At 37.4% G+C, this 13,644-nt stretch overlaps 1 protein-coding gene across 1 annotated transcript in view; it reads left to right on the top strand.

The window, feature by feature from the left end:
* ADAMTS19 (ADAM metallopeptidase with thrombospondin type 1 motif 19) overlaps positions 1–13,644 on the top strand; it is a 281,131-nt gene that overhangs the window by 169,748 nt on the left and 97,739 nt on the right. The window contains exons 12-13 of the mRNA XM_065874275.1: positions 3,194–3,324; positions 4,260–4,432. Of these exons, the coding sequence (XP_065730347.1) occupies positions 3,194–3,324; positions 4,260–4,432 (304 nt within the window). The remainder of the gene's footprint in view (positions 1–3,193; positions 3,325–4,259; positions 4,433–13,644) is intronic.

Below are 13,644 nucleotides of genomic sequence, written 5' to 3' on the forward strand. Positions count from 1 at the left end.
GGGCTCTTCGCTGCGGATCATGGGCTTCTGTCTAGTTGTGGCATGCGGGTTTTCTCTATCTAGTTGTGGCACGTAGGCTCCAAGGCGCATGGGCTCTGTAGTTTGTGGCACTCAGGCTCTCTCATTGAGGCGCGTGAGCTCAGTAGTTGTGGCCCGTGGACTTAGTTGCCTCACGGCATGTGGGATCTTAGTTCCCTGACCAGGGATCGAACCTGTGTCCCCTGCATTGTAAGGTGGATTCTTTACCACTGGACCACCAGGGAAGTCCCAATTCAAAATGATTTTGAGGATAGGGATTTATCTACTATTTATAGACAGCATTTTCCAAATTAAAAGCAGCCTGTTTTCTTTCTTCTCCTTTTCTCTACTATCATCTGTATTTACATTTATATTAACAAAGATCCAAGAGTTGATAAATGAGTTGGTTTAAACCAAGAAATGTATGTTTTTTACTTAAAATATTTTCTAGGAATTGGAGGATGGGGAAGGAAAGCTAAATACAACTTACTAGAATTTTAGACTGTTTTGAAGGATGCTACATAATATATTTCAATTATTTACTTTCCTAAGTTCCTAAAGGATAAAATTACCACCATTGTTCTTTATTGAAAAAATGAAGGATGTGATATCCTTACAGTCACAAATTTGCATATGGAGACAGTTTATTGCCTTCTTTCTTCCTCTTCTTTCATCTAACAATGTATGTACAAGAAGATTTGTTTAGAGAATAATGTTTCCTTTGTCATCTTCATGAACCCCTTCCAACTGGATGTTTTCATCAACTTCCTAGGCATATTCCCATAGAAATTTGAGAGAATAGAAATATAGTCAAACTTTTTTAGGTCATGTACTGTCCCAGAAATAAACTATATTGTATATTTCCTTAGCATTTTCATAAATCAGACTGAATTATTTGATATGAGAAATTTTGAGTTTTTTAAATCATGCATAATATAATTTTTTAAAGCTAAAAAATACAAATGAAACAAAACATCCTGCTAGAAAATTCATGAAAAGCAGCATTAGGATCATTTTATGTAAAACCCAATAGACTATTTTGTATAATAGTTTAAACAAAACATTTAACACTTTGCCCAGTGTTGAAACACAGCACCACCTAGAAGACAGAAAAGCAGGTTCTCCATAGTTTTGTCCAGAGATCTGGTTATCTGCAAGGGGATGAACTTTAACTATTACACTATGCTTTCTTTAAATTTCACTTATTTGTGTATGCAAATTTGGCTTGCATATCTGTTTCCATTTCTCTTCATCTGCCAGACGTGTCTAGTTTAAATGACATGCAACTCTAGATCTGGGTCTTTCCCAGAATATTTTTAGTCAGCTGTGAACTCTAGCCCAGCCTTTCAATGCCAACTTACTGCTAAATGGGCGAGGAGCTGTGATATGCACTCAGGGAAAGACCCTTCACCTAGGCCAAAACAACTTGACCAATTGAAGTTTGACAGCTTTCACACTGGATTTTTTTTTTTCCATGAATGACATAACATCATTAAATCCTTAAAACCAGTAAGTTGTTTAAAAGTTTTCACGAGGTCTGTTTGTTTTCCTCCTTTTGCAATTTTGAGACTGAATCTTCATATAAAATCTCAATTTATTTAATGACAATCTGAGCATGTCAATACACTCTGAGTTGTTGAGGTTTTGTTTTGTTTTTTCCCAAGCCTGGATTTAAAACTCCTTGAATCCAAAAAAGGTTGAATTTAAAATCTGACATTATTAGAGAAAATCTGCAGGAACTGATTATTGCATAGAAAAGCATTAACTGGGCTCACACAAAACTACGTAGCATAGTTTTTTAAATTCTCTCTTCTAAAAACAGCATTTAAAAACATATTATCAAAATAAGTTTTAAAGAAACAGATCAGTTAAGGTCAGAATGAATAGAATTTTGGTGAGATTTCTGGAAACTTATTAATAAAATTAATATAATGATGTATAATTTGTTATTAGCATTTTTATTATAGTTAATCTTTATTAAATCTTTGCTAAGGACTATGCATTGTGCTTAGTTTCATTCAACTTCTGAAAATTCTATTAGGTAAATATCAGTATGATTATCATTCACATTTTGAAATGGGAAAACTAAGAATCAGAGAGCTGCTATAATTTCTTCAAAATCCCTTATAAATCATGTTGCCATTAGTGCAAAATATCGTTTAGGACTGGAAGGATCAGATTGCTCAACCCTTGTGACTGTACAATCATTTATCTAAAATTTTTTAATCTTTACTTATTTCCAACATGGTTTTGTTTAATTAATTTTTACCTTTAATATGTTTGCTATGATCATGATAGATCTGATTTTCCAGGAATAAAGAGAAATTATAATAATCTGTCCACAAAGTCCTGGCAACCATTCCTCGGTGGCCACAGAAACAGCCTCTTTGGCTGTTTTTGTTTAAAGTTAATAATAAAATAAATATAAAAAAGAGAATGAACACACTCCTTTCTCTTCTTTCTTTGCTGTCTTTCTCAGTTAATAGATACCAAGTAATCTATAATTCTATTGAAATGAATTGATAGAATTTCAAAAAGTCTAATTGTTCAAGTCTTTCAAATGAACAGCTTTTGAAAGAAAATTTGCTGTAATGTTAGTGCTTGAATTTGACAGAAACTTTCAGAAAAAAAAAAATATAAAGGAAAGTGCTGAAATTGAGTCATACTCTTTCTTTTTAAGTTACAAGGAGAGTACCCTGAATCACTGACAGTTTAAATCAAAATTGCTAAATTTGCTAAAATGTCTGCTTCAGTCTAGTTAAAGACATTTATATCTTACATACCATTCTTATATTTATACTTGACCCTATGCTTTTTTGGTCCTCTCTTTTAAATTGTTATGTTTCTTAAAATGTGTTAGTTTTTCTTCCTGGCTGTACAACCCCAGGTTCCTTCTTTGCCCTATCTCCGTCACAAGTACTGAATTCTCAGGGCTATAGTACAAATATCTGTGTGCTGTTCTTATGACAAGACTGTATGATCTGACATGAGAACGGGACCAGTGTATTACTATGACAGTAAGCACGTGTCAACTTATTTTTGGTCTTTTTCAATTCCACACGTTTGGGGCTCTTAGCAGACCTGATTTAATCTCAATTCCAGTGACTCTATAGGCCAGTGAATGATTTTCCGTTGTGCCCTGATTTGTTCACCTAAGACATAACTTTTGGAATAGTGGTGTAAGGCTGGAGAGTGTACCAGCAGGACCTCAGCACCTGGACTCGTGGCTGGAGAGTGGAGCATGTGGAGTCCCTGTAGCCGAACCTGCAGTTCTGGGATCAGCAGTCGAGAGCGCAAATGTCCTGGGTAAACGCAAAGTTCCTGGATTGGGGGAGGGCATTGTTTTCTTCAAGTTTGAAATTAAAAGGTTTTACTGATAAACCATGTTGGGGGCCAAAGAAACTTCTCAAACCTCACTCCACTTTGGAAAACAGAAAAGTCCCTCAAATTATTTTATGTAAAATCTCCCTTCAAAGAAGAAAATAAGACCAAACTCTCTAAGAACAAATAATTAAACACTACACAGAGTGGTGTTTTGAGCACAAATCAAATTTTAAAATGTGTTGAAATAAGCAGGGAGAGATGTGTTAGAAAAAGTAAGTCACCATTAAAAGGAACTGTGAGAGAAGCCGGAAGCTGATAGGACTTCAGAAAGAGAGGGAATGAGGGCAACATGAGTGTCAGTAGAAGCTAAGAATGATGAGAAATGAAATCCTGCTGAGCACATGTATGGATAGGGAGCGTCCAAGATCAGCTTGCCTGTCTCCATCATTCCTAGAGTGATCCTAGGAAAATGTGTGAGAAAGTCATGTCAGCTTTATGCTTTAACTTTGGTGTGGATTCAGTGGCCCAGTTCCTCAACAAGAGATTTTAAAGAATGTATGTGAAAACCTTAGAAGCAACTCCTTAATAATTCTTAGCCCCACTCTTTCATGGGAAGTACAGGCTTTCTATTTTGCCCCCAACTTCTGCCCTTTACCCTTCTATATCATTTTCATGGCAAATGGGCTTTTGTTTCTCATGTATTTTGGAAATTAAATGGCTCAAAGGTTGGAAAAAATATATATTTTTAAATAAACATGGATTTCCTACCAATTACCAATCATTTAATCTGTCCACTTTTTCAAAAGTAGATTTAATATAAAGGACTATACCTTATTAATATATTGCCTTTTGATTTTTTTAAATGAGTAGTTAACAGAAAAAAAGATAAAATTGATTATTTGTACTGTCTTTTCTAGGCTAGGTTCTGAAGCAAGGGATTGTAATGGTCCCAGAAAACAATACAGAATATGTGAGAATCCACCTTGTCCTGCAGGTTTGCCTGGATTCAGAGACTGGCAATGTCAGGCCTATAGTGTTAGAACTTCGTACCCAAAGCATGTACTTCAGTGGCACGCTGTCACGGATGAAGGTATGACCAACCAGATCGCCACCGTCTTAGTTATGTAGACTTCTAGGTTTGCAAGGTGCTTGAACACAAATGGGCACAGCAGTTTTATTTTCGATAGCCAAACACTGGAAACAATCAAAAAGGTTCTAAGTAGCCCTGCAGGGTTAGCAAGCTGAGGTATATCTGTGCCATGGGATATTATGCAACAGTATACAGAACACTCTGTTAACATATGCAGTGACCTGGTGGATGTCACAGCATTATGCTGAGTAGGAAAACCCAATCTCAAAATGTCTCACACTGTATGATTCCTTTTATATAACATTCTTGAAGCCACAAAAGTATCGAGATGGAAAACAGACAGATGAGTGGTTACCAGGAGTTAAGGGTGGTGGTGGGAGAGGGATGGGTGTCCCTGTAAAGGGGTAGCACAAGGTAGAACTAGAGATCTTTATAGAAAGTGCAAATTGGCTCATTCTGATCTCCCAGTTAAAGCATTTCAGAGACTTGCCATAACTCTTCAGGTAGAGGCCAAATTTCACATGACACGCTCGGCAAGACCTTCTTTAGCCTGATTCCTTCTCTTGTCTCCTGCCTCATATAAAACCTCACTCTCTTTTCCTCTGTGCTCCAGATATTGCCCTTGTTTCACTGCTTCCTACATGTCATGCTTTCTTCCCCCACACATGGCCTCCAAACATACTGTTTCTTTATAGAAAGAAGAATAGAATAGAATAGTCTTCTATTCACACCATCCTTTTAATAAAGGTTAATTCTATATTTCCAGATGCTTCAACCAACAAACTTTGGAGTCTTCATTTTCCATTTAGTTCTCTTTTACTGTACATTCAAAAAGCAGTAAAGTCACATGAGCCCTATCTTTAAAATACATCCAGAATCTGATTATTGCCCAATATCTCCAGAGCTGCCACCCTGATATAAGCAACAGTGTCTTACCTGGATGATTGTAGTAGCTGTCTAACTGTTCTTTTTCCTTTTTTAATTTTTGCATTTTATTTTCTTTCTTTTTTTATACAGCAGGTTCTTATTAGTCATCCATTTTATATACATCAGTGTATACATGTCAATCCCAATCTCCCAATTCATCACACCACCACCCCCACCTCCCGCTGCTTTCCCCCTTTGGTGTCCATACGTTTGTTCTCTACATCTGTGTCTCAGTTTCTTCCCTGCAAACCGGTTCATCTGTACCATTTTTCTACATTCCACATATATGCATTAATATATGATATTTGTTTTTCTCTTTCTAACTTACTTCACTCTGTATGACAATCTCTAGATCCATCCACATCTCTGCAAATAAACCAATTTCGTTCCTTTTTATGGCTGAGTAATATTCCATTGTAAATATGTACCACTTCTTTATCCATTTGTCTGTCGATGGACATTTAGGTTGCTTCCATGACCTACCTATTGTGAATAGTGCTGCAGTGAACATTGGGGTTCATGTGTCTTTTTGAATTATGGTTTTCTCTGGGTATATGCCCAGTACTGGGATTGCTGGATCATACGGTAATTCTATGTTTAGCTTTTTAAGGCTGTACTGTTCTCCATAGAGGTTGTATCAGTTTACATTCCCACCAGCAGTACAAGATGGTTCCCTTTCCTCCACACCCTCTCAAGCATTTGTTCTTTGTAGGTTTTCTGTTGCTGCCCGTTCTAACTGGTGTGAGGTGATACCTCATTGTAGTTTTGATTTGCATTTCTCTAATAATTAGTGATGTTGAGCAGCTTTTCATGTGCTTCCTGGCCATCTGTATATCTTCTCTGGATGTTTAGGTCTTCTGCCCATTTTTGGATTGGTTTGTTTCTTTTTTTAATATTGAGCTGCATGAGCTGTTTATATATTTTGGAGATTAATCCTTTGTCTGTTGATTCATTTGCAAATATTTTCTCCCATTTGAGGGTTGTCTTTTCATCTTCTTTATGGTTTCCTTTGCTGTGCGAAAGCTTTGATGTTTCATTAGGTCCCATTTGTTTATTTTTGTCTATTTCCATTACTCTAGGAGGTGGATCAAAAAAGATCTTGCTGTGATTTATGTCAAAGAGTGTTCTTCCTAAGTTTTCCTCTAAGAGTTTTATAGTGTCCAGTTTTACATTTAGGTCTCGAATCCATTTTGAGTTTGTTTTCATGTATGGTGTTAGGGAGTGTTCTAATTTCATTCTTTTACGTGTAGCTGTCCAGTTTTCCCAGCACCACTTATTGAAGAGGCTGTCTTTTCTCCATTGTATATCCTTGCCTCCTTTGTCATAGATTGGTTAACCATAGGTGCGTGGGTTTATCTCTGGGCTTTCTCTCTTGTTCCATTGATCTGTATTTCTGTTTTTGTGCCAGTACCATATTGTCTTGATTACTGTAGCTTTGTAGTATAGTCTGAAGTCAGGGAGTCTGATTCCTCCAGCTCCGTTTCCCTCAAGACTGCTTTGACTATTAGGCGTCCTTTGTGTCTCCATACAAATTTTAAGATTGTTTGTTCCAGTTCCATAAAAATTGCCATTGGTAATTTGATAGGGATTGCATTGAATCTGTAGATTGCTTTGGGTAGTATAGTCATTTTCACAATATTGATTCTTCTAGTCCAAGAACATGGTATATCTCTCCATCTGTTGGTATTATCTTTAATTTCTTTCATCAGTGTCTTATAGTTTTCTGCATACAGGTCTTTTGTCTCCCTAGGTAGGTTTATTCCTAGGTATTTTATTCTTTTTGTTGCAGTGGTAAATGGGAGTGTTTCCTTAATTTCTCTTTCAGATTTTTCATCATTCATGTATAGGAATGCAAGAGATTTCTGTGCATTAATTTTGTATCCTGCAACTTTACCAAATTCATTGATTAGCTCTAGTAGTTTTCTGGTGGCATCTTTAGGATTCTCTATATGTAGTATCATGTCACCTGCAAACAGTGACAGTTTTACTTCTTCCTTTCCAGTTTGTATTCCTTTTATTTCCTTTTCTTCTCTGATTGCCGTGGCTAGGACTTCCAAAATTTGTTGATTAAATAGTGGTGAGAGTGGACATCCTTGTATTGTTCCTGATCTTAGAGGAAATCCTTTCAGTTTTTCACCATTGAGAATGATGTTTGCTGTGGGTTTGTCGTATATGGTCTTTATTATGTTGAGGTAGGTCCCCTCTATGTCCACTTCCTGGTGAGTATTTTAATCATAAATGGGTGTTGAATTTTGTCAACAGCTTTTTCTGCATTTATTGAGATGATCATATGGTTTTTATTCTTCAGTTTGTTAATATGGTGTATCACATTGATTGATTTGAGTATACTGAAGAATCCTTGTATCCCTGGGATAAATCCCACTTGATCATGGTGTATGATCCTTTTAATGTGTTGTTCGATTCTGTTTTCTAGTATTTTATTGAGGATTTCTGCATATATATTCATCAGTGATATCGATCTGTAATTTTCTTTTTTTGTAGTATCTTTGTCTGCTTTTGGTATCAGGGTGATGGTGCCCTCGTAGAGTGAGTTTGGGAGTGTTCCTTCCTCTGCAATTTTTTGGAAGAGTTTGAGAAGGATGGGTGTTAGCTCTTCTCTAAATGTTTGATAGAAATCACCTATGAAGCCATCTGCTCCCAGACTTTTGTTTGTTGGAAGATTTTTAATCACAGTTTCAATTTTATTACTTGTGATTGGTCTGTTCATATTTTCTATTTCTTCCTGTTTTAGTCTTGGAAGGTTATACCTTTCTAAGAATTTGTCCATTTCTTCCAGGTTGTCCATTTTATTGGCATAGGGTTGTTTGTAGTAGTCTCTTAGGATGCTTTGTATTTCTGCGGTGTCTGTTGTAACTTCTCCCTTTTCATTTCTAATTTTATTGATTTGAGTCCTCTCCCTTTTTCTTGATGAGTCTGGCTAATGGTTTATCAATTTTGTTTATCTTCTCAAAGAACCAGATTTTATTTTTATTGATCTTTGCTATTGTTTTCTTTGTTTCTCTTTCATTTATTTCTGCTCTGATCTTTATGATTTCTTTCCTTCTGCTAACGTTGGGTTTTGTTTGTTCTTCTTTCTTTTGTTCCTTTAGGTGTAAGGTTAGATTGTTTATTTGAGATTTTTCTTGTTTCTTGAGGTAGGCTTGTATAGCTGTAAACTTCCCTCTTAGAACTGCTTTTGCCGCATCCCATAGGGTTTGGATTTTCGTGTTTTCTTTGTCATTTGTCTCTAGGTATTTTTTGATTTCCTCTTTGATTTCCTCAGTGATCTTTTGGTTATTTAATAGCATATTGTTTAGCCTCCATGTGGTTGTGTTTTTTACGATTTTTTCCCTGTAATTGATTTCCAATCTCATAGTGTTGTGGTCAGAAAAGATGCTTGATATGTTTTCAGTTTTCTACAATTTAATGAGGCTTGATTTGTGACCCAAGATGTGAACTCTCCTGGAGAATGTTCTGTGCACCCTTGAGAAGAAAGTGTAATCTACTGTTTTTGGATGGAATGTCCTATAAATGTCAATTAAATCTGTCTAAAAAAAAAAAAAAAACCTGTCTGGTCTATTGTGTCATTTAAAGTTTGTGTTTTCTTATTAATTTTCTGTTTCGATGATCTGTCCATTCGTGTAAGTGAGGTGTTAAAGTCCCCCACTATTATTGTGTTACTGTCCATTTCCCCTTTTATAGCTGTTAGCATTTGTCTTATGTATTGGGGTGCTCCTATGTTGGGTACATATATATTTATAATTGTTATATCTTCTTAGATTGATCCCTTGATCATTATGTAGTGTTCTTCCTTGTCTCTTGTAACATTCTTTATTTTAAAGTTTATTTTATCTGATATGAGTATTGCTACTCCAGCTTTCTTTTGATTTCCGTTTTCATGGAATATCTTTTTCCATCCCCTCACTTTCAGTCTGTATGTGTCCCTAGGTCTGAAGTGGGTCTCTTGTAGACAGCATATATATGGGTCTTGTTTTTGTATCCATTCAGGAAACCTGTGTCTTTTGTTGGAGCATTTAATCCATTCACATTTAAGGTAATTATCGATATGTATGTTCCTATTATCATTTTCTTCATTGTTTTGGGTTTGGTTTTGTAGGTCCTTTTCTTCTCTTGTGTTTCCCACTTAGAGAAGTTCCTCTGGCATTTGTTGTAGAGTTGGTTTGTTGGTGGTGAATTCTCCTAGCTTTTGCTTGTCTGTAAACCTTTTGATTTCTCCATGGAATCTGAATGAGATCCTTGCTGAGTAACGTAATCTTGGTTATAGGTTCTTCCCTTTCATCACTTTAAGTATATTATGCCACTCCCTTCTGGCTTGTAGAATTTCTGCTGAGAGATCAGCTGTTAAACTTATGGGAGTTCCCTTGTTTGTTATTTGTCGTTTTTCCCTTGCTGCTTCAGTAATTTTTCTTTGTCTTTAATTTTTGCCAATTTTTTTTTTTTTTTTTTGCAGTACGCGGGCCTCTCACTGTTGTGGCCTCTCCCATTACGGAGCACAGTCTCCGGATGCGCAGGCTCAGCAGCCATGGCCCACGGTCCCAGCCGCTCCACGGCATGTAGGGTCTTCCCAGATCGGGGCACGAACCCATGTCCCCTGCATCTGGAGGTGGACTCTCAACCACTGCACCACCAGGGAAGCCGGCCAATTTGATTACTATGTGTCTCGGCGTGTTTCTCCTTGGGTTTATCCTGTATGGGACTCTCTGCGCTTCCTGGACTTGGGTGGCTATTTCCTTTCCCATGTTAGGGAAGTTTTTGACTATAATCTCTTCATATATTTTCTAGGGTCGTTTCTCTCTCTCTTCTCCTTCTGGGATGCCTCTAATGCGAATGTTGTTGCGTTCAGTGTTGTCCCAGAGGTCTCTTAGGCTGTCTTCATTTCTTTTCATTCTTTTTTCTTTATTTTGTTCTACAGCAATGAATTCCACCATTTTGTCTTCCAGGTCACTTTTCCATTCTTCTGCCTCAGTTATTCTGCTATTGATTCCTTCTAGTGTATTTTTCATGTCAGTTATTGTATTGTTCATCTCTGTTTGTTTGTTCTTTTTTCTTTTTTTTTTTGCGGTACGCAGGCCTCTCACCGCTGCAGCCCCTCCCACTACAGAGCACAGGCTCCGGACGCGCAGGCTCAGTGGCCATGGCTCACGGGCCCAGCCGCTCTGTGGCATGTGGGACCCTACCGGACCGGGGCACGAACCCACGTCCCCTGCTTCGGCAGGCAGACTCCCAACCACTGCGCCACCAGGGAAGCCCTGTTTGTTTGTTCTTTAATTGTTATAGATCTTTGTTGAACATTTCTTGCATCTTCTCAGTCTTTGCCTCCATTCTTTTTCTGAGGTCCTGGATCATCTTCACTATCATTATTCTGAATTCTTTTTCTGGAAGATTGCCTATCTCCACTTCATTTAGTTGTTTTTCTGAGGTTTTATCTTGTTCCTTCATCTGGTACATAACCCTCTGCCTTTTCATCTTGTCTATCTTTCTGTGAGTGTGGTTTTTGTTCCACGGGCTCAAGGATTGTAGTACTTCTTCTGCTATCTCTAACTGTTCTTTATGCCTGTGTCCTCATACCTCCTTCAGTCTCAACATAGCCAGAGTGATGCATTTACAATGTCAGTCATGTCATGTTATTCTTCCATTCAGAAGTCTTCAGTGTCTTCCCAGCTCACTAAAAGTCCAAAGTTCTTCTAATGGTCTCTAAGGTCCTCAGCTCCCTGGCTCCCTGTTACCCTCTAAGTTCAGCTATACTGTGCCCGCATCACACCTTGCCACCCACACTGGCTCCCTTCTGTCTTAGTGTCTTGGAAGTTGTTGTTTTCTCTGGTGAATTACTTTTCCCAGATAGCAGTATGATTTATTCTCTCACCTCCTTCTGATCTTTTCATAAATATTGACTCAGTGCTTTTCCTTCCCCTGCTTTATTCTTTTTTCACAGACCTTATCATCATCTATCATAATATTTTTATTTTACTTGTTTATGTCCCCCCTCAAATAATAATTGTTAGAGCAAGAGTTGTATTTTGTGCATTGCTATGTGTTTAGCACCGTAAGCAGTATCTGAACAGAGTAGACACTTAATAAATATTTAGTGAAAGAATGATATGTCTTATGGGAATTTTCTGTAGTGACCTGTCCTGGCCCCTCTTCTCACTAAACGTCCTTCTTGGCATAATCTTACTTATTCACTAGGTTTTATTTATCATCCGAATGCTAAAGGAACACAAACATTTATCTCCAACCTAGATCTCTCTGTCCTGAGCTCCTTACCTGTTTACCTATGTTGCATGAACTTGTCCACTCAGCATCCCATTCATCTCTAACTCAGCGTGGTTCAAGTTCAACATACCCCTTCCCCTTTTCCTTTCTCTCACTCCCACCATCTCTCCTCTTACTGTGCTCTCTCATGGAGCATAGCATCATGATCAGCCTCATTACCAAGCTAAGCCAGAATCCTTCTGCCTCAATCTCCATCCCCCTGTAATCAATCAGCACACCCTATTTGTCCAAACCTTTCTTTGTTTGCCAGCATCTTTGTTCATGATTGCACCATCTCTGACCTGGATTCTTCAAACGGCTTCCTCACTGTCTCTCTGACCCTCCTTCAGCCCCTACTCCTCATTTCAGACAGGCAGGCCTTTTTGAAGGCCAAAACCATCAGTCACTGTGCCAAGGAGTACCCTTCCACAAATCCCGTTGCTGTCAGGACCAATCTCAAACTTTATTACCTGGTTTATAAGGCCGTTATTGTGACCTACCCCCTTTAACGTCTCTGGCCTCATCTCCATCATTCCCTTCTGTAATCTCCAGCACTGCCAGGCCGAATTTCATTTCATCCCTCAGATACATCATGTTTTCTTAATTCTGAGCCTATAAATATGCATGTTTCTTGGCACAATATCCTTTCTTTCTCAAGCTTTAATCTCTTTCCCCGTGTATTTACCTTGAAAACTTCTACTGATTTTCTGAACTCAGTTTATGACAAGTTCTCTAGGAAAAAAGAATCCCGCTGATCTTCCATATAGGATACGTACCCCTGCCAAGTACTCCACAAGACCCTGCTGAAGCAGATTTTAATGCGTCTCTATTCCCTCTATTGTCTGTGCCCAGTGTACTGTCTGGCAGTTATTAAGCTTCTGATGGATATTTGTTGCATTAATTTAAGTATATAAGTAATATTTTTTCATGGTAAAAATAAAGTCAATATGACAGTTCAAATCCTGAAAATCATCATCTGATCCTGGGTTAATTCTACATCTGCCTCCAACTGGCTGTCTGATTTGATAATATTTACTTCATTTGAGACCTGTTTACTCACATGTGAAATAAGAGATAGGAAACAGGTTCCCTCCAGATTTTAAAAGAAAATCAGAGTTGTATGGAGGTCAATTTAAAATATTAAAACTGTTGGAAATCACAATTAAGGGAGCTCCTGACTCTTATAAAGTGTTGTTTATCATCAGAATGATCCATAATAGATATTTATATAATTATCAGGGTACCATTTTTGATAATTCTGTGACATGTATCAATCAAACATGTCAGTCTGTATGATGAATAAAAGACACAACAATAGTTTTTATGTATTAGAGCCATATGGAAGAAATTGAAATATACAAGTCTTTTAAAAACCCCAAGTTTTCGATACTTTAAAATGCAAGTGGCTATTTCTGTTTTTTTATGTAACACATGAATCTCTGGCTAAGAGAATTAAATATAAGGTATCAATACAGTAGTGAACATTTATTTTTAGAGAAAAAAAGGTGCATGGCTTTAACGTTCAGGTATTTTGCATACTCTGTGCTGAAATTTGGCTGAAATCCATGTTTAATGCATACCTTGGAAAGGGGTGGTCTCTTAAATCAAGACAGAGCCTGCCTGCCAAGTACTGGCATGTTACATGGATCACTATAATGTCACAATCTCAAGGGTGTACTCCAGGAAGGAAGATTGGTATCAAATTTTGATGTCATCTATAAGGCTAAAGTAAGTACAGTAAATTGACAATATGTAAAAGGAGGAATACAACGTTTTTATCTGAGTTCTTGCTTAGAATGTAAATGGAATATTCTAGACTAACTTCTTTCAACATCATTCTTATATCTGGTTTGCTCCTCTCTTCAGTGAAAACTCCAGAAAGAGAATGGTGAGGTGTGTGTGTGTGTGTGTGTGTGTGTGTGTGTGTGTGTGTTTGTATATATATGTCACTATTAAAGTGTTGCAATGACAGCAGCTGTTTTTAATTCCAAAGATATGACATAGTAAGTAGT

The sequence above is a fragment of the Phocoena phocoena genome, chromosome 3, assembly GCF_963924675.1.
Source record: "Phocoena phocoena chromosome 3, mPhoPho1.1, whole genome shotgun sequence".
Classification (NCBI taxonomy): Eukaryota; Metazoa; Chordata; class Mammalia; order Artiodactyla; family Phocoenidae; genus Phocoena; species Phocoena phocoena.